Source organism: Scatophagus argus, chromosome 7, assembly GCF_020382885.2.
Source record: "Scatophagus argus isolate fScaArg1 chromosome 7, fScaArg1.pri, whole genome shotgun sequence".
Taxonomy (NCBI): Eukaryota; Metazoa; Chordata; class Actinopteri; family Scatophagidae; genus Scatophagus; species Scatophagus argus.
In genome coordinates, this window is record NC_058499.1 from 12,210,429 (window position 1) to 12,230,563 (window position 20,135).

Here is a 20,135-nt window from a genome sequence, read left to right on the forward strand (position 1 = left end):
TAGTGACCAGAAGGGGCAGCATTTCATTGTTGACTCCTGTACAACAATCAAATGCTCACATTAGTGTGATTCTTCCTGGTGTTCACATTTCCTAATCCATATTGAATATCAAAAAAAGTTGAATGTCAAATACAAGAATCCAGGTAAGTTTTTGAAAAATTACATACATAGAATACAAACATAGAATTTAGGAGATTATAAAATAAGTTTGCCAACAAGCCCTGAGTTTTCCACTATAGAAAAACAAAAACATGTTAAAGGGCCTCCACAGATGTTTCTCACAAAATTTATAATTTTTATATTTTCAACCACTTTATACAAAACTTATGTGTAGACAAATAGCTTACAAAAAGCTTTCAAGTTTTAATTTTTATCAATTTTTTGAGGGGCTTTTTCTTACTTTTAAGTCCAAGATTATGATCATTCTTGAGATGTTTTACCAAAAAACATCTGCGCCCCTTCATTTTACTGTCTCCTCTTTACAGTAGGGGGCAGTCAAACACCATAAACTGTGTAGAAAACACACATGGCAATTTCAAAAACTGAGACAAGGGAACACGTCATTAACAAGACATTTTCTTTTATTCAATAAATAATTTACATTATAAACAGCTGGCATGTGTCACAACATTTGCTTTTACATACAAACACGGTTTGATTTTTCTGGTATTTTCCATTCAGCTATTGTTTTTCTTTTCTTTTTAATCTTTTGAACCGGTACAAGTCTGACAGAATTTCAAACCAAGTAAGAGCTAAATGAAAAAGAAAACATAAAGTGCTTTAAACTCAAAAACATGAACACCCAAGAACATGTTCCTACATTCGTTTCTAGATAAATTGGACTGAATTTAGAGTATTTATTTGATCTCGGACAGAGAACAATTTCCACAAAGATTATGAGTATAATGTCAAGAAGATTTTGTTCTCTGGTGTTCATGTTTTTGCAAAAATCCCTTTTCAAAAAAAAAAAAAAAAAAAAAAATCACATTCACCAAAACATCAGATGTACAAATATGAGTGATAAGTTCAAAACACAACTGGTATTATATAAATTTAAACTCACACAACGTATGTACAATCTCACATTAAACGTGTAGAACCATATACTGGAAAATCTGCAAATACAAATTACATCTATCAACACAAGATTCAACATTACAATCATTTGTTTCTAAGATTTTTTTTTTTGTTGTTGCACCAATACATGTTCCAAATAGCAGTAGTAAGGCCTGCCAAATACTTCAGTGTAAAGGATAAATGACTGTAAAACTGTGCCCAAGTAGTAACAGTATCTACAAGGAGGACTTGCACATTATCAGATACTGCAGCTGAGAGACAAAGTTCAAATGGAAACCTCTTGTAGTGAGGAGTGTGATCATGAAACGCAAGAAAAGCAAAAGTGAGGCTGCAAAAGCAAGAGACACATGCTGCTTTTATAGTGTGTCAATGTAATTTTTCTGCAAACCGCAAATTCACCAAACACAAGTTACAATTAAGAATCCCCCTATCGTGAACCGTTTAAGGCTGAAGGATGAAAATTCAGTTGTTGGGGAAATGTTGGCACAAGGGCTTGTTCTTTGGCAATGACTTAAGCCATGAAATCACGTCTACAGACATATGCTTATCATTTACACACTAAGCCACAGTCAGGTCAGCACACTGGTAGTCTATAAAATGCCACACTGACTTGCGGTGACGTCTTTACAGCTAGTACTAACAGTATCTACACCACTGCTGGCGACGACTGAGGCTTGAAATGGAGAGTTAAATTCACAAAATGCTATCGAAGAGGTTTCGCATTTTGATTGGTCGTGATCTAAATTCTGTAAACGCTCTTGAGTGCCCTTAACTAAGGTTGTTCTCTTGCTTTCTTGTCAGCTACATTCACATTACAGACTTAAAATACAAACACTGTCTGATCAAACAATGGCATGAAAGGCTGGTTGACACTGAAAACGACATACATGAAAAGAGATTATTTTTCTATAGCTTCCCATTTGGGATTTGCTACTTGGCTGATGGAGTCCATTATAACTGTAGACTGTAGAGCGCCTCGTCTTTTTTTTATTTCTGAGATTTTGGGTGCAACATGTAGACATGGGAAAGATTTTTCCCACTGGAGGTTTGTTATCTCATTTCTGGGAACTCCTGCACCCACAAACACACAAAATTAACCACAGACGTTGAATTCTGCACACATATTGTACTAATGCACACAAACGCACACACACACACACAGACACACGCAAAACCTAACAATATGACCCATTAATCTCCACAGCAGACAACTGGAGACGCTGCTCTGACATCCTTTTGGCTGAGTGCTTCCTCCAAAAAGGCTCAGGCTTTTCCAAAGCTGGAAACTAATCAAACATAGAGCTGCTTCTGGCCTTAGGTTAACAAAAGCCCCTGTCAGGTCCCCTCACTTCACCACATGAGCCACAGAGAGCTTCACTGACTTGGCACCAATGAGGGGATCAGGGGAGGGAGGATCAGCAAACTCCTCTTTCTGCAAAAGATCATCTTGTCCGGCTTCCCATAGGCATGCAGCCCTGGTGAGAATGTGGGATTTAATCCCAGGTGGATATCCTGAGCTCTGGAGTAGCTGGGCTCTCTCACCGCTGCTCTCTTCAAAGACCAGTCCTATGAACCAACTAAATACATGTGATGATAGGTAGGAGCACGGTGAAACTCGCCTTGTCGTTAGACTGAAGTCAAGACATGACAATGACTAAAATGAGACTCAGAACTGGGAAGACCCCACAGGCGAGTCGCCGTTCACATCACGGAACCAGAGCAAAGACGGCAGCCAACGACACAGCGACAATACTCACTCACTGACAGATACACTATGAGGATACTGTTGTAAAGGGCCTATAGATGAACTGTGCAGCACTCCATCCACAATAAGACAGCAAGCAGGTTGAGGAGAAAGAGTTCAAAAACATCTTTGCCCCTCTGCGCAGCACTGCTCATAAAAGCATCCTTTTCAAAGATGTGGTATCTCTTGCTGTTTGAGTGGAGCATTTTTACATCCTCAAAGGCGTAGTAGGCTGCCATGGTGAAGTTTATGTCTCCAGAGGAGAGGAGATCAAACACACAGGACTGAAAGTACAGGTCCTCCACCGGGAGTCGCTCTTTGCACTTGGCCTTGGCAGACTGATAGGTAAAGCCATGCGCCCCGGTGCCACTCCTGGTCCTGCCTGCACTGTGGGCCTCGGCTGCTTGAGCCCTGAAGTTCCTGAAGTCGATGCGCTGGTTGGCAGGACAGCCGTGAAGACACAGGTACAAGTCCTGGTTATCACCTTCCTCCACGGAGTTCACAACTTCCTCTGGCATCCGCACAGCAAAGGTCAGGTAGCGGCCTACCTGCCGGACCACTATGGTTGTTCCAATGTACCTGGCCTGAATCTCCACATGTTGCCCAGGAACCTTCTCCACCACGCGCAGAGTGTTCGCTCCATGTCGGTCCCCTCCATTCTTGGAGCCATCTGCAAATGCAGCTGGCAACTCGTCTGTCTCTGCATGGTACATCTTCTGGTCCACACATTCCTGGAAATTCTTAAAGATGATTGTCAGCTGCAATAAGAGAGAGAGAGAGAAAAAAAGAGAAATCTTATGAATGTTCAGCCTGAGTGAGTCACATACGTTTGCCTTTAAGGTTCTCACAAATGCAAGTCTGCTGTCGTGAGTTGTAGTGTTTATCTGGTCATGTGCAGAATCCTCTGAAACTTCATATTTAAAAAGGGAAGCGCTTATGCTTTTGCATTAAGAGCAAGTTTGCGCACCAAGTGCCATCTACCCCACCGCCCCACCTAAGTGTCACATTTCAGCACAAGCTCAACATAGGGGAGGCCAAGGTAAATGCCCTCAAAAAACACGAGTCTCGGCCATGTAAAATCAGGCCTCAGTTTGCAGACACAAAGACAATCCATTCATAGCGCTGAAAAACCTGCCTGTGAACCCCAGAACTATGCTCCAGGGAGTGGCGTTGGGCCAGGACAGAGCGATATACTCTGCAGCTAATTAAGTGAGACTGGTCAGGACTCTGCAAGCTTGGTTTCATCAGGACACCAATGAGCCATTGTCAGAGAGGCGATACCAGGACAGCCCAGGGACTCTTGATGTCTGCTTGCTCGAGACACAGGACACAAGGGACACTACAGAACACTCTGTTAGTTTGACAATCCATCTGTGGCTCTAGTTCTGTCTCCTCCTCCCCTTGGCCAACGTTTCCCACCTAAATTAACTTCTGTTTTTGTCCTGGTTGATTTCTTAAGCTTTTAATGAAAACAAACAAAAGAAAAATACCTCCATTATCCCTCCCTCAGAATGAAGATGGAAATAACCAGACAGTTTTATTTGCTCTAGCAAGAGCAATGTACCAAAGACAGAGCTCAGCTAATGCAGATCTTTTACCAGAGGAGCCTTGTTTACACAGGTGGAATTGGCTGCTGCCTTGTTTTCCCTTTGTCCAGAATAAAGATCTTAAAAAAGCTGTCTCATTTGCTTCCAAGAACAGCAACATAAAAATGTCATTACTTTAAAAGCTAAGAAACACTCACAAATACTTAATAGAGCATCATTAAGAAATCTTGATAGCAGAAAATTACACTTTCTACCAATGTGATTAAGGACAAAGTCCTCTTATACCCCAGCCTAGACAGTTCAGTTATGATGCTCTGCAAAGGGCCGAGGTTCACAATCACTGCTGTCAAAACTTTGCTGGACCAGCTCTAAGTGAATTTGCCAACTACAAATATTCCTGTTTTTTGACCTCAAGCTGTACTGAAAACCAATTCAAGGACAGCTATCCGAAGTATGCTATGCACCACTGAGCAAAACAAGAATGCTCTGCTGTTACAGCTGTGAAAGGAAACAGCTCATAATGTAGAGACAGTATCAGACGATGAATAGAAATGAATTAGAAGTGTTAAGTGTGGACTATGCTCGAAGTAGGTCAAACATCAGCCTGAGCTCTCCACTGTGAAAAGTGAATATGGAGCCTCATGTTACATCTGACACAACACTGCTGTTATCACACTAACATATTTATAAAGCTTCTCAAGGTCTTTTCTGGACTTGAGCTGGGTTTGGCTTCTTCATATGGCATTATGGAATTCATCCAAACACTAACCAGAGTCCACGGTCTGACAGAAAATCATCCCACAGCAACACTCACAATCAGGCCACATGAAAGAAGAGAAGTGCACAGAAAAATATGAACAGCAAAATGATGCCGCACTTATCTTAATTACAGATTCATCCGTTGATTATAGTTTTAATTATTTAGCCTGGAAATGCAGTCTTGCAGTAGCTTTTGTTTTCTGATCAATGATTAATTAATTATTGCAAGCATTGCTGAATAATTTTATGTCAATTGTAGAGATGAAACTGTTAATCAGTTAATTAATTGGTTGACCGGCAGAAAATTATGTCAAGTTGTTTTCAAAATTGATTAATGGTTTATGTCATATTTCCTTGTTTGGCTTCTTAAATGTGTGAATTTCCTGTTTTTTTTTTATTTTAATTTGATATTAACCTTGATTTTTCTGGGCTTAGGACTATTGGTCGACCAAAACAAGACACATGAAGATGGCATCATGGACTAAAAAGTAACTAATTTATCAATGGAGAAAATAATCAGCAGATTATTAGTTGCAACCCTAGTTGACTAACTATATGACTAATAGAGTTATTATTGTAAGTAAAGCATATTAACATGCACAGAGAAAGGATGCTCACCTTGCTTGTAGCGGTGGCCAAAGAACCTGGCACGACAGGAGTGTTGGTCACCTGGACAGACAGGTATTTATTGTGGATGAGTGGCCAGGCTCCTTCCACCTTACACGTCTGGAAGTCGTCACCAAAGGTCCGGAGATGCGGGTCTCCAAAGAAGCCACAGTGGGTGTAGTTAGGCGGTGCTGTGTTACGTGGAAGACTGCGCTCATAGTGGCACACTTCTGGGCCATCGGACCGTTCCTGGCTGTCAGGAGGGAGCGGAGGGGGTGGAGGAGGAAGTGGGGTACGTGCACGTGGTTGGGATGTTGGCCCTTCTTTAGAGCAGTTGTGCTGGCTCATTAGATCTTCTATGCCATGCTGGGCGGAGTGGTACGCCAAGTCACCTCTGCAGGTACGCGCGGTCCGACGTACACAGCTGTTGTATGCTCGTAGCGCCGTGCAAAACTCCTCCTCCGGTCCAGAGTTTGAGGTGGAGGCCCAAAATTCGGAGTTACACCTGAGGATCTTGCACTGCAGACTCACTGTCATGGAGGAACAAGATATGGTTTGAACAAAAGAAGCAAACCAGTGGCCACCACGTCATGTAGAAACCTGATACAGACTCAGCAAATGCTGTAAAAATACTTTGGCTGTTATTGATGATAATTCAAACTGCAGATGTACAAAATACTGAATCAAAAAACATGAATAGTCAAAATATGTTACGACTAATCCGAAATGCTACAGCTAAGACAGCCACTGATGATAGGCTACAGTGCCCCATTTTCCCTGCATACTATGCACAGTATAATAATAACAAAATAAGAATTCATATAATTTTCCCCATACCTCGTTTTATCTACTATCTAGTTGGGGTCTGCTCTGCCTAACGCTAGAGCAATGGAATAGAAAGGGAAAACAATGTTGTGTGGTGCTGCTGTGTTTTGTTTCAGCAGCATGGGGAAAAAAAATAAAAAGACAAATAACATCTATACATGTCTTTGGCATGAAACCCTGTATTTCTGAGCTAACCTCTTTAGGAAAAGTAAAAAAGAAGGTCTGAACCTCCCTCAGGTAAACCTGGATATAAGATAACTTTGCTATTGTAAAAAAGTGTAGGCCTACTTCCATTTCACACCCAGTGGCTGTTGGTTTATGTTCAAGTAAAAATGCCTTTTGGGATCCTAATCTACACCTTTGATGATAATAAATGCTGCTTGGCCACAGACTGTTGTCTCCAGCTTTATTGCCACATCCGGCAAACTCTTAACACAAATGCTCTTCAAACATTTCTCAGGATGCCCTGTTGCGACACCATGTTTGACTAGTATTACCCTTGACTAATAAAGCATTTATCTGAAAAGGCTGTGAGAAGTTTCACCTAGTGTCTTGAGGGGAGGAAACCATATCAACACTTTGAAGTCACACTTAAAACAATATCCCTCCTGAAAGCTTCGCCACAGCTCTCTCCAACCCCCATATCACCTCTCCATTTACCACCCAACTGATAGATGGCAATAAACTAATCTTGATCTCAACTATCAGTGCATTATCACCCTGTTGTTGGATGGTAAGTTACTTAAGAGGGGAAACTGATAAGGGTTTGCCAAACGTGCAAGGTGAGCTGAATGAGGTGCCCCACTGCAAAAAGTGATCCACTGCAATCCTCCTACAGCCAAATGGCAATAGTACTAAGTCAATTTAAGGATATCACTGCAATTCAAATGCAAAGTCTGGGTATTTATTATAACATTAGGTCGCTATTATACTTACATATATTTATGGGAAATCCTGTTGACTGGAACTTTTGAAAAATCTTAAAAAGCAGTTATGATGGGCTTTAAAATATTTACAACAGTCACATTCAAACCATAATATAACTACCATAATCTAATATTTCAGGGGCAGCAATTAAATGGCTTCCAATGCAATTCCTTGCTTGACCAACAACTAAATATAAAGCTGAAAAAAACAAACAAACAAACAAACAAAAACTATTGGGAACTTAAGTGTAATAAAGGCAAGCCCCATCCCCCAAACAAAACAAGGGTTGAGGGCTGCAGTAGCTCGCAAGAACTCATCTCACTTTGTCTTTTTCAAATACGGTAAAGTCATATAAAGACAGTAGTTAAGCTAGTCAAATTTTGCGATGTAACGGCAAGGCTGTCCATTTTCATGCTTGCTGCTGTAATATTTTCCAAATCTTTCAACCTTTCCCAGACGTCTGCACAAACACTCCGCCTTAAATCTGTATAAATCTACCAGATTATATTCGTTTTTGTATTGAGTTCGATGAGATTCCAACTCACTTGCTACGGCAAATTATAAAGATTTATGTATTTTCAACACAATTTGTAGATTTAAACAAAAACTGCGTTTCTTTTAGAGGCGGGGAGTAATTCTAATTTAATTATAATATCATTAAAATATTTCGGCTGATAAATAGAGACCGAAACTGGCAACTTTGCAGCCCAAGATGATATAAGAGTTCAGTTGACGCTAAATACTGATGAGGCAACTACGTTATGAGATACTAAGTTCAACATCGGGGTATCGCTTACCACCGTATCGGTGTACAACATAACAAAGGGTAGCTGCTTTAAAACTGATTTAAAAAAGTAAATTAGAAGCATCTTACCGGCGGGGAAGAGCGACAGAAACACGGCGAGGACTCTGCACACGTCAAGCGCCGACGGTCTTCCTCTTTTCCCCATAACCATCCATCCAGCTCGGGCTCGCACTTCACTCCTCTCCCTGGTCAAACCGGATTAAGGCAGGATAAAGAAGAGTTAGAGCCACCGAGTCCTCGTTGACAAAACACAGAAAGTCCATAAAAGAGGCCTGGAGTGGGTCGCGTCTTCTCATCACTGTGTTATCTGGTAAGGAAATGTTATTTTTTTTACCCTCCTCGGTACGAGAGTTAACTCCACGGATACAGCCGAGTTAGCTAGCTAACAGTGCGGGACAAACGGGCTTAAAGCAGCCCGACAACCTCTCTTCCTTTTAGGGAGTGTCGAGAAGGTGCAGCCTCTGAGGGGCCAGCGGCAACACTGAACCAATCACGGCTGCCTGTCCTGCCCTTAAAACCCCCTCTCAGAGTTTCAAATTACATCTCAATGTGCAGATTTGTTCGACGGCGACCGAGTCTTAACGACCCACAAAAGTGCTAGTTGGTCCACGACGCCAGAAAAGAAAGTTCACACAATAACCTCACTGTGGAGGGAAAATCTCAAAAGGAAAACAGTGTCATACCTCCGCGGAGCGTGTGTTAATACAGAGGAAAGAGGAGAAAGACCAGCAACATAAACAAACACCACAGAATTGTAAATTATCTTTTCTTCTTCTTCATATCATCACTCACTGCATTTTGTAAACCTGCTGTGTCATATCTTGGCCTACATCTCCTACAATGGCCTTGTTTACAGGCCATGTGAAGCCCTACAACCCCACACACCCACTGATAGCACATTTAGTACAAATTCACTCTGTGCAGTTAGATAAATATGTATAACTTTATTTTATATGCTAGTGGAGATGGCAATGTGATGGATTAATGTGTACAAAAAGATGCACAAGACACCAAGAATGTACCCATTTGATGAAATGGTGGAGCCATAAAATCGTGGAGCACTGGGTCTGAATATTTCAACCTGTGTAAATATATACAAACGGAACAAGCCTTTACACAATATATATAAATAGAACTGCAACTAACAATTATTTTCATTATCACTTAATCCCCTCATTACTTTCTTGATTACTTATTTTTTTTTCTGTAAAATATCAGAGCATGGTGATAATTGTTCATCACAGGTTCTGCAAGCTGACACAACCACACTGTTTGTTTATCCAGCCAGCTGTCAAAAGATATTTCATAGATCCATTTGCTACATGGCAGAGAAAGCATCAAATCCTGCCATTCATCAATGTGGAACTAGTGAATATTTGACGTTTGTTTTTTGAAAAACACCTGTTAAAAAAACAGCTATCAAAGTCATTTTATGTTGACTGACAAATCGATTGATCCCCTAATCAGCTCCATGTATGATCCTGTCAGACATGCTGTCAGCTCTTTAAGGGGGGATATATTTTTTAAAAAAATGGGGAAACTGGATTTTAAATGGTTAAAAGTGTCAGTGCCTAACTTATTAAATCAAAATGAACATCACAGGGTGGAGGCAAAGAAAACACACAAATACAATGCAGAATCAGTGTTTTGAAAACCCACTTTGTGTAATATACACGAGATTATATAACATAATCTCATCCTCGGGTTGTTAATTGACCCAAATTCCGATAAGAAACACTGAAAACCTGAGCTGTGTGTTATCTTAATGACACCTACAGCGCTGGACACAAATATTGATCAGCAAACAACGGGCTCGTTAAACGTGAGGGCTCGCTCTAGTTTAAACCAACCAACGGTCCACGAGGTAATAAAAATCAAAAGTTAAGTACATGCTCATAGATTAACACACCAGCAATGAGATATGGAGCACAAGGGGCGCTTTGGCTTTTGGTTGATAAGTACATGTTCCTGGTAATACTTCTGTACTTAAGCAGAACTATGCAGGACTTAAACTTGTAATAGAGTATTGTTTGTATGGCGGTTCAAAGGATTTCAATACATTTCCACTACTGATAAGAAGAGCAGGCAGTGATACTGTCCTCTAAGGCATATATATGCCACCTCCTTTGATTATCTCTTACTGCTACTGTTACTGCTGTCTTTTGCTGCCATTTAAACCAAAATACAACCAGACAGATGGCTGCATAGTCAGGTCGAGGCTGGCTGTGCAGTATTTTTCCATAGCGCAGTGAACGTCTTTGTGATTGCTGTCCCTCTCAGGGATGATGGATACGTTCGTGTACAATGAGGTCTGAGCCTACACATGTTTTCAACAAGGGTGGCCCTATGTGGACTGATTTCCAGCTCTAATATACCAGGCATTCACATGTGAAATGAATGACTGCAGCTGAAAGGTATAAGCCACTGGGTGATATGTTTTGATGAACTGTGGAACATTTTGTCTTTTTAGCTGTGACACTGAATGTAGAAGGAAACCTCTAACGCCATGAGGGCAACGCCGCAGATATTTTCGAGTGCGACTGATGTCGACTGTTGGTTAGAAAAAGCTCAAAGTCCTTGTTTGTGTACATCATATCTGAAAAATAGAAAGTAGATGTTATGGATTGTTTACTCTTCACCTGTTGCAGTGACACAGGTGCACCATGTTTGTACATTATTCACTATCAAGATAGTTAGCCTATTAACATCTTTAGACGCATTTAGACGCAATCTGCTCCTGCTCATACTTTTAGTCAATTAATTACTTGTAATTGTTTTGACTGACTAAGAAATCTTCAGCCAATAACTCATCATGATTGTCACAATAAAGATTTGGTCTTTAGCAACAGGTATACTGTATTAGTGTGTGACTGCAACATGACAGTGATACTGGAGAAACTAATTCTTTGGCAGATTTTTCATATCAATGGATAATGACTTATTTAACCTATTCCTTATTCTGAATCAGAAATATCTTAACACGCTAATTAGCTTTAGTCAATTAATAGATTAGTCCATCAGCATAATCAGTTAAGTCATTTATTAAGCAGAAATGCCAACTAATTGCAGAAATTCACTTTTCTTCTCAGTTTTCTACCTGTGTATTGTCTCTGTAATTAATATCTCAGGGTCTTTTGGGCTGATTGAGCGCAAAAGGAGCAATTTGAAGACATCAGAGTTTTATTTTTGGCTATTTGTGACATCTTCTAGACTTGATGATTAATTGATAGAGAAAACAATCATTAGCTGCAGCTCTAACCACAAAGGCTCATTTCTCACTTTGCTTACATCACCAGTCAAAATTAGTGCCTCTTCTCTTTAATAGCCATTTTTCTCCCCATCAAGCGTTTGCTATCAGTCATATTTTGGCTTCTGGATAACACTTGTAGTGATTAAAAAACAGATTTTTTGCTTTTGATTGATCGGCGTTCTGGGTTTGACATCTCCATGTGGCCAAGTAAAATAACAAACCACCTTTATGTTAAGAAATATCTCCACAGACGGCATCAGACACATAATGTGCTCCAGGTGCAGTAACAGGTAAAGGTGACTTCATATAGCAATAAAACATCTCTGTAAATCCAGTAGGTAGAGTCCAATCACGTTTTATGGTGCGCTGCTTTAAACCCCTGATAGTAACCTGTCACCTGTCAAACACGTCATAAAAGGATTGACAAGAGACACAGTCTGACATTTTCATATCCCAAATATGGTCTCTTTTGTTGGTAATATGGTCTCTTTTGTTAAGCGTCACAGTGTGTGCCTACATTTTCTCCTGTCTTGGAGCCCACAGCGGACTGATCGTGTTTTCCAACAGATGGCGCTTGTTATGAGCTCCGATATGAAACCTCAAATCATGACACAAACGCACATGGCATTATGAGGACAACCAAACCTGTCATTAAATCTGAGCTTTAAAGACAGCTCGGTTACTGGTCTTATTGCAGCTGTCAAGCAATTTGGGATTTTGGAAAAGGTGAAAATCTGCAGCCGGCAGGCGCGTTTGTCCTGTTGCACAGTTCTGGAGAAGATCTCATGTGATTTATTAAGCAGCTTCAGCGGTGTATCTGCTATGATGCCAGTACGATGAGTAAAATACTGCTGCACGGTGTTACTCTCTGCCCTTTAGTATTTATAAAGGCACGACTCAAGTAGGCCTATTTTTTTATTATTATTAATATCAGTTGCATTTGCAAATTTCTTGTGTGCCACCAGCAAATGGATCAAGTTCTTAGTGCTGCAGAAATCCACATTGAGCCTAATTCAAAAACCCGGTAAGCAAAGAACAACAAAAAAAAAAACCTAGAAGACACCTTTGTGGAATAAACTCACATTATGTTGGTTAAAATTCAAAATAAATCTCCAACTGTACAAACCGACCTTGGCGACTGCATGAGCTCTCCGCGACTCTGGAGTCCCGCAGGAACCCGGAGGACAGCGAACAGGAGCAAGAGGAAGCAGACTCCTAAAAAATGCCCCCCCTCTCCTCCACCTCCTCCTCCCCACCCCCCCTTTCAAACAGCTCGTCCTGTGTTGTCACAATAATCCGAAATCAAACGCACCCAGCGGCTTTCTGAGTGTAAGATCCGCCGATCTGCACATGATGTCCACCGATCTGCGTCTCAGTGAAATCAAAGTGGGATTCATTTAAACAACCGCTTCTCGCACCCGGCGGGGACTCTGATCTATTCAGCCATTGCTTAACTCACTTGACTATCAAGTCGATCGGAAAGGACGCATTATGGTAGTTTAAGTCCAGTAATTGCCCTCATCCGAGCGGTGAATCCAAATTGTTAGTTATGGTCGAAGTCGGGGAGAAAAAAAAAGCCCTGAGGGCAAAGCCGCTGCTGCTGCTGCTGCTGCCGCTGCGTACGGCCCGATCCGCTGTCTGGATGTTGTGAAATGGCTAGTTAGAAAGTGTGAGAGAGACAATGATCTGCTCTGCATGACGCCTCTGGGAGCCCCACATCTCAGCTGAGAGCCCACTCTTTCCCCCCCCCCCCCTCCAACTTCTCTCAGACGCTCAGGGAGACAGGAGTCCTCAGACTGTTTCGCAGCTGCACTGAAAAGCAAGCCAAAAACACTGAGTTGTGCAGTGTTATTTTCTGTTAAAGCAAGTGAAACTAAACCTATATACTGGCAAATGTCATTCCTGCCTTATTTCAGAAACTGCTGTCCATGTAGGATTTAAGTTGTTGAACGGTTGACAAGAGAAATAAGAGTTTAAATCCGAATTACTGCATGTACACATTGCTTTATTAATTTTGTGACAATTTCCAACCAACAGCCCCGTTGTTGCCACATGTGCACCCTCACCAGATAACCTTTAGCAGTCCCTCATCTATGCAAATCACAGTTTGGAAAAAGACAAATCCATAATAATCAGGATTTAATGGAGGATCAGATGGACAAACACTTAACAGCCAGGAAAGGGGAGGAGGAGGAGGAGGAGGAGAAGGAGGAGGGGGGGTGGGGTCTGCTCAAAGGCAGAGAGGACTGCATGGAGGCTGCACCTGTGTTTTAGGATCAGACTGCATGCAGGAAAATACCACCACAACCCCCCACCCCCTTTCCTCTTCACCCTTTGCAGCCTTCCCACTCTTTGCAGCATATCTTCTCTCTGCTCTGGTTTCCCTCTGATCAGGAAAATCCAGCACACAGGGGAGGGCATAGACTTAGCAGTATCTGAGCGAAGCAGCAAAATGACCAGTTCAGTGTTCCTACTGTGTGCCAGAATGACATGCACGATCCGGCACGAGCACCGAGCTGATAAAACCTTCAGCGACAAGCTTGTGACTTCACCACACTGATGCAGAAGATGTTATTTGCATGTGGCTATCAGACCAGAACTGTCAGATGACATCATCCCTTTGTGCATCCAGCAAGAAACTGACCCCTGTAATCCACTCGTTTACTATCACAGCCCAGACCTGCCCTCTCCAGATGGCCGCTGAGAGGCAGCATATTTTACATTGATGTAACATAAGAACATGAAAGAGTGACACCCCGGTGTGAGAAGAATGGTTTTAGAGGTGCCGGATGCCGGCCCCATCTCAAACACAGCTGGTGTACGCTGCCTTGCTGAGATATTATGGCGAGTTAGCACAACAGCTCTACTTTACATATCACTGGATTAATAAAACACTGGGTCACAGTTAAGTTTCTGCTTCATTTTACGGGACAAATCAGTGAAAGTCGGCCATGTAACTATAATAACCCAAATGCAAATGGCAGATGCATTCAGTAATGGCTGCCCTCGAGACTCTCTGTGATTTACCTTTAGGAGCCTGTGATTTAGTCTTTTATAAAAATCAGTTAGGCACAGCCTGCCCCAGCAAAGAAAACAGAAATGATCGAGAGAGAACCTGATGGAAAACCTGCCAGAGAGCAGACCAATGTAAAAAAGATTACAAGCTACTTGATCCTGGCAGAAACATTTATTTTTCAAACATTGTGATCTAAAAAGAATATATATATATAAATACCTGGAAAAGGCTTAGCCTACTGATTGATTTACTCAAACTTCTCTGACAGAGTTGTAGAAAATGTCTGTGTGATAAATCAGAAACCACATACTGTAAGTTTAACAAAAGCAATTCCTGCTTCACTTTCTGGTGATTTCCTTGGATCATCACATGCTGTACTTCCCTACTGCAGGTCAAAAGTTCACTGTTGTCTTCTTGTTAAAGGACACTGTCAGACGCTGATTGTCACTTTACCTGAATCCTGATGACACACTCATTTTCAGTACCTGCTTGTTTTTTGTTCTCCATCAAAGCTTTTTATTTTGATTGAGATCAGTTCAGGTTATCAGCTTTTTATGTTTATGTAGGAGCAGATAAGGTGTTTGCCTCTGGGCAGACACATTCATAAGAAATGTCTCTTTAACAACTGACCACATGTTGGGAGTGGATGAGCTTATGAAAGACTTAAAGGGAACAGCGATTGCAATATTTCTGAGTCAGATGTAGATTAATAAGTATGGTGTGTATTTACTGACCTTCCAGTTGCCTTTTGAATTCCTGCAGCATAGCAAATGCTTTTTATTCCTGAGGTGTCACACTACGCTTTGCTTTGGGCGCCACAGAGAGTTTTGACAGGGGCTGCTCGAGATATACAGACACATCCTCATCGTGATCACTGAAAGACATATTTCTCTGTTAACTATACGCCATTTAAAAAAAAAATATTAGGGAAGGGCTTGATTAAAAATTCATAAAGTTAACCTGTCATCAAGCTTAAGTGATCAGTCGATTAATTGATCACGGCGGTTGTTTTCCCTGGTTTTCCCTAATCACATTGTTATTTTTCTCTACTTTCCAGCATTTACCAAACAATGACTCAGACAAATTAATTGCTGTTTGCAGTTTTAATTATCTGTCATCTCTTTTGATTTTTGAAATTGATTACTTTGCTGCAATTTTGCCAGATTTATGAGGTTAACACATTTTTTGAATTGAAAAATACATACAGGATCTGGTAGTGTACAATATATTCTGAGCACATATCTACTTACGTAACTGTGCCTTATAATACTGTAGCCGTCACACTGCTCTGGGTGTGATTTGAGTATGACAGGATTGCTAACAACTGTGGCTAATGTTAATTTCTATCTGCTCCTTCAAATGACACACGACTGTTATTGTCTTCTGCACGCATCATAAACCCTGTGATCAGTGTGAAATAATATCCATTTTTGTATAAGCCACACTTTTATACTTTAGACGCAAATGCTATCCCTCTGTATGGACTATTGTGTCGCCGGCATGGCGTTTTGAACTGACACACATCACGTAGACATGACATGACTGTGTTTAGTGTTAAAAATGACCTTCTATTGTTGCCAAAGGTTGTTTACTATTAAATGAGAAATAATTTTATGCAGTTAACCGATGAGAGTTCCTTGGTGTTTAGTGATTCATACAAATAGACTAAGATGTCTGTTGCATGTACAAGACTGACATTTAAAAAGGGAGGTGATTCATTCAGCAGCACCATCTTTGGTAATAAGGTGTGAGCATGAATTCAAAAAATTCTATTAAGAGGTGATATGTGGAGCTCAGACACTGTGGGGAATTACTGCCACAGTCAGTAACAATATGAATGCGGGAAGCTTGCAAATGGTCCTGTTGGTGCACACAGAGGAATGGGCTTGAATATACAAACCCTCATTACAGATTCCCCTTTCTCGTTTTAAGCAGAGAAAGTGAGCTTCTTCTTTTTCCCCCCTCAGTCTTTTTCTTCCTTTTTAAATCTAAGACTGCAGTCCTAGAGAGAATTATGCACACTGTTTAATTCTAGACATGGACAGAACTGGACAGAGTGTGTACAGACTGCAAGACAAATAATTATCTCCGCTGCTTAACACAACTGATCTCAATGGAAGACACAACACATCAAGTTAAATTTTAGGGGCGAATATTAGCGAACGAATAACCGTTTTAGACCGTGAATGATCATCACAATTTTGCACCTGACAGGGTTTAAAAAACCCACATGTTGGTGAGCAGCCATGACTCCATTAGCATGCAAGATGCCATAAATGAATGCAAGAAGACTGAGGCTTATCTCAATAAAACAGCTGCCTTTTTAATTTCCTGCTTCTGAAATTCTGTGCAAAAGTGAAGGGCTATCTAAATACTCGGTTTATGAATAGAAAATTAGATAAGGTTTTTCATAGCGTGTTGTGAAATGCCTTTCCAGCAATTTAATTTACAGTAATTCAGGAAGAAATCTGTCTCAAAAATAATAAGCGATTTTAGCATTATGCCTTTGTTTGTCTTTACTGTCACAAAAACAATTATTGTTATTATTTTTTGTTCAGGATTTTACACAGACAATGGAAGTAGGTGCACTGATTTTGACTCCCAATAAACCAAAATAAATTCTGAAATTGCAAGAATCATATTTATTGTTCAGACTACATGGATTAATATAATAGTGTTTGAGCTAACGCTTCACTGTCACTGCTGTATTAAGAGCACTTAGCTGAAATAGTGTATCTCTGTGCTGCAAAGATACAGCATGCGACAGCTCTGTACCCTAAATATCCTCCTATCAGAACCAATATTTTCCCTCCATTTGAACTCTGGTTATCCTTAACCTGTGTAAAGTAAATACAGAGCGATGGCAACAAAATGTCCACTTTTATCAAGCTGAATGCTGCCAATGTGTGTGTGTCGGAAAATAAGCAACCAGTTTGAATTTGTTACAGCTGCTTTTGTGCCTTGGCCCCTTGTGTTTGGTTGTTGAACTTTACTTATGTTCTGCAGTGCTGTCCTGTATGCACAGCTGCAGGGGCTACGTCCTGCCCTTCCTTTTGTCCCATCTTGCCACAATAGCTGCAGCGCAAAGCTCAAGTTTTTGCAGGTGCAAGGAAATTAGCTGCAGCCCAAAATCACTTTGCAGTTTTCATGTTCTGCTGATGGTGAGAAACAGGAATTGAGCTGATTTTCTTAAAGCTGCACAAGGAATTTGATGCATGTGGTGTTTGCTGCTGCCTCCCACAAACACGTTTAACAGTTATCATATGAGTCAACCTACATTTTGCTTTTACAACACATCACAAGACTGAAATCCAACAAGATACAACCTAAAATTAATTCCAAACAGTCCAGCAAATAAATCTTGAGCATTATGTCACAGTTGGCTTGCAAGTTTTTCACTGTTCACCCTCTAGCTCTCTTTTATTAGCTTGACCACACACATTGACTTTAAAGTTCCTCACTCAGGATAACTGCTCCTACAAATCCCCCAACTCGATCCATTTCAGGTTTTAATACTCCAAATCAGTGGCAGACTCAGGTTGTCCGAGGGGCAGAAGCGGAAAAACGAGGGAGAACAAAAAGAAAAAGAAAAAGGACATCGGCTGTATTCCCCAATGTAAAGAAAGTCGTGATCCATTTTTGGCATAACAGTTACAAACCCTTATAAAAACTGAAGATGAAAATTGTTTTATAATGTGATTCCAAAGTTCTACGCTACACCTCTGAAATAAAAACACACATCAACTGTTAATCATTTAGAGGCATGTGGAGGCCAACTAACTTTCCAACATGTAGGGCATTTTATCCACTGGAAGGGCGGCTAAATGGGGCATTTTCTCATGTTTTCTCCATTGGAATGGTACCCTATACAGTACCCAATCAGGACATCTGACCATTACTGTGTGTTTGGAGTCATTCCTTCCAATATCTGTGCAGGATTGTACATTTCATTTGCACTGTAAATTGGCAGCCCTATTTACGTTTTGAACCATTATCTCGACTAAGTTGCTTGATAAAATTTTAGAGCAGTCTGTCCTACATCAGTAATTTTGTCCTTAGCCGGTGGAAGGAAATAAATTTGCAATTCTAAGGCATGTGAAATGTTTATAGTCTCCTCAAAACTGTTGAACGGTGGAATTCAGTGGCAACTTAAAGAACAGATTAATTTAAAAATCATTAAGACGTTTGCATTGGCCATTGAGGAGATATTTCCTAGTAGATGCTCACAAACATTTGGAAATGCTTCATGCATTGTTACTGAAGACAGCAAGGCCCTGACTACTATATGTCATCCTTGTTCATACCCCGGTGCTGCCTCGTAGTCTTCTTCATCTTTGTGAAGTATGCTGTTGTTCATTAATGAGCTGTTGAAATGTCAGCGCTTTGGGTCCAGATTAATTGAAGAGACCATGAACGTCTAATTACAGGAAAAAGACTTACAGACACCCCCAGCCTTCTGAGACAGTGGACGTTTCCCCTGGGCCAAATGATGCTGTTATTGATTGTTATATGTAAAGCGATACTGTAATTTCTCTGTCTCGCCTGTTGCAATAGAAGCAGGTTAATTGGATCAGACCCTAAAAAGGAGAAAAAAACGTTGGTGCTGAACAAGCTATAAAGGTTTGATTTGCTATGTAGTTGCCTTAGCTCGAGGATCGTGCTTAATATGTATTGAGGTTAATTAACAGCGAGTTGAATGAATGGGCTTTGGAGCTCCACACTCTTGCCCTGCCCTCGTGGCTCATAGAGTCCTGAAACTGAGAGGTGATGTGTTTGGTCAGGTGTTTGCTGAACAGTGGAATGACAACGGAGGCTGTTGATGTTTTACTGACAGCGCTTAGTGGCGAGCACCTCACACAGTGTGACTCTCCTGAAAAGTTGTGAAACAGGAGGAGACTCGAGCCCCCCTCAGGAAAAAAATCCCAATGCCAGAGCCAAAATAACATCAGTGAGTCAGAGTTGCCTCCAGGCCATGTTGACTTATCTCCTCTGTCTCAACACGCAGGTTGGTCCTCTCACCAGTAACTTTAATTAAAGCTGGAGTAGGAGTCACTGCATATTTAATCTCGTCGTAATATATCTGTAGAGCTGTTCCATTTCTAAAGTCTTCCAGTTTGTCCAAATCATGCAAAGAATTATAAGATTTAAATTCATGCGCCTATTAAAAACTGCATTCTGATAAGGACCCACCATTGTGCAGTACAATGATGGTACAGTACCTGAGTATATTAGCTAATTATCTGCAGCCTCTCCTTGTCATGTGGCAGTTGAGTTACATTTAGAAGTAAAAAGTAAAAAGTGAATGGTGGTTTTCATGATTAATATTAGAAAAGTCTGGTTCAGCCTGTGTGCCTCTACTTGCCCGTGTATTGTCTACATTTCCTCTCATTTCTGCCAGTCAAAGCAAAACCAAGGAGGAAACATACCTCTGGCTGACGAAAATTCAATGATATGACAAATGACATATTAGGTAAAATAGGTTACCTTTTATGAGGAGCTATCACGTGTCCTGGCAGACATTTAGTGTAACTGTCAGGGCATGTAAATCACCTTAACGTTTGGCTGGAAAAAGAGAGAAG

General features: G+C 40.9%; 1 protein-coding gene and 1 long non-coding RNA gene across 3 annotated transcripts in view; one reads left to right on the plus strand and one right to left on the minus strand.

Moving 5' to 3' along the window:
- Positions 1 to 563: 563 nt before the first annotated feature.
- rgma (repulsive guidance molecule BMP co-receptor a) lies at positions 564 to 12,763 on the minus strand. 2 transcript variants are annotated; one of them, XM_046394143.1, is made up of 4 exons: positions 12,671 to 12,763; positions 8,360 to 8,475; positions 5,746 to 6,263; positions 564 to 3,579 (listed from the first exon to the last, which is right to left on the minus strand). In XM_046394143.1, the coding sequence occupies exons 1-4, from the start codon at positions 12,682 to 12,684 to the stop codon at positions 2,875 to 2,877; spliced, it is 1,353 nt and encodes a 450-aa protein (XP_046250099.1). In that variant the 5' UTR covers positions 12,685 to 12,763; the 3' UTR covers positions 564 to 2,874. The 2 variants fall into 2 exon arrangements, with proteins under 2 accessions (XP_046250099.1, XP_046250100.1); XM_046394144.1 differs by lacking the exon at positions 12,671 to 12,763 and adding an exon at positions 8,625 to 9,108.
- LOC124061857 overlaps positions 7,768 to 20,135 on the plus strand; it is a 41,446-nt gene continuing 29,078 nt past the window's right edge. Inside the window, exon 1 of the long non-coding RNA XR_006843819.1 lies at positions 7,768 to 8,600. This is a non-coding gene — a long non-coding RNA (uncharacterized LOC124061857). The remainder of the gene's footprint in view (positions 8,601 to 20,135) is intronic.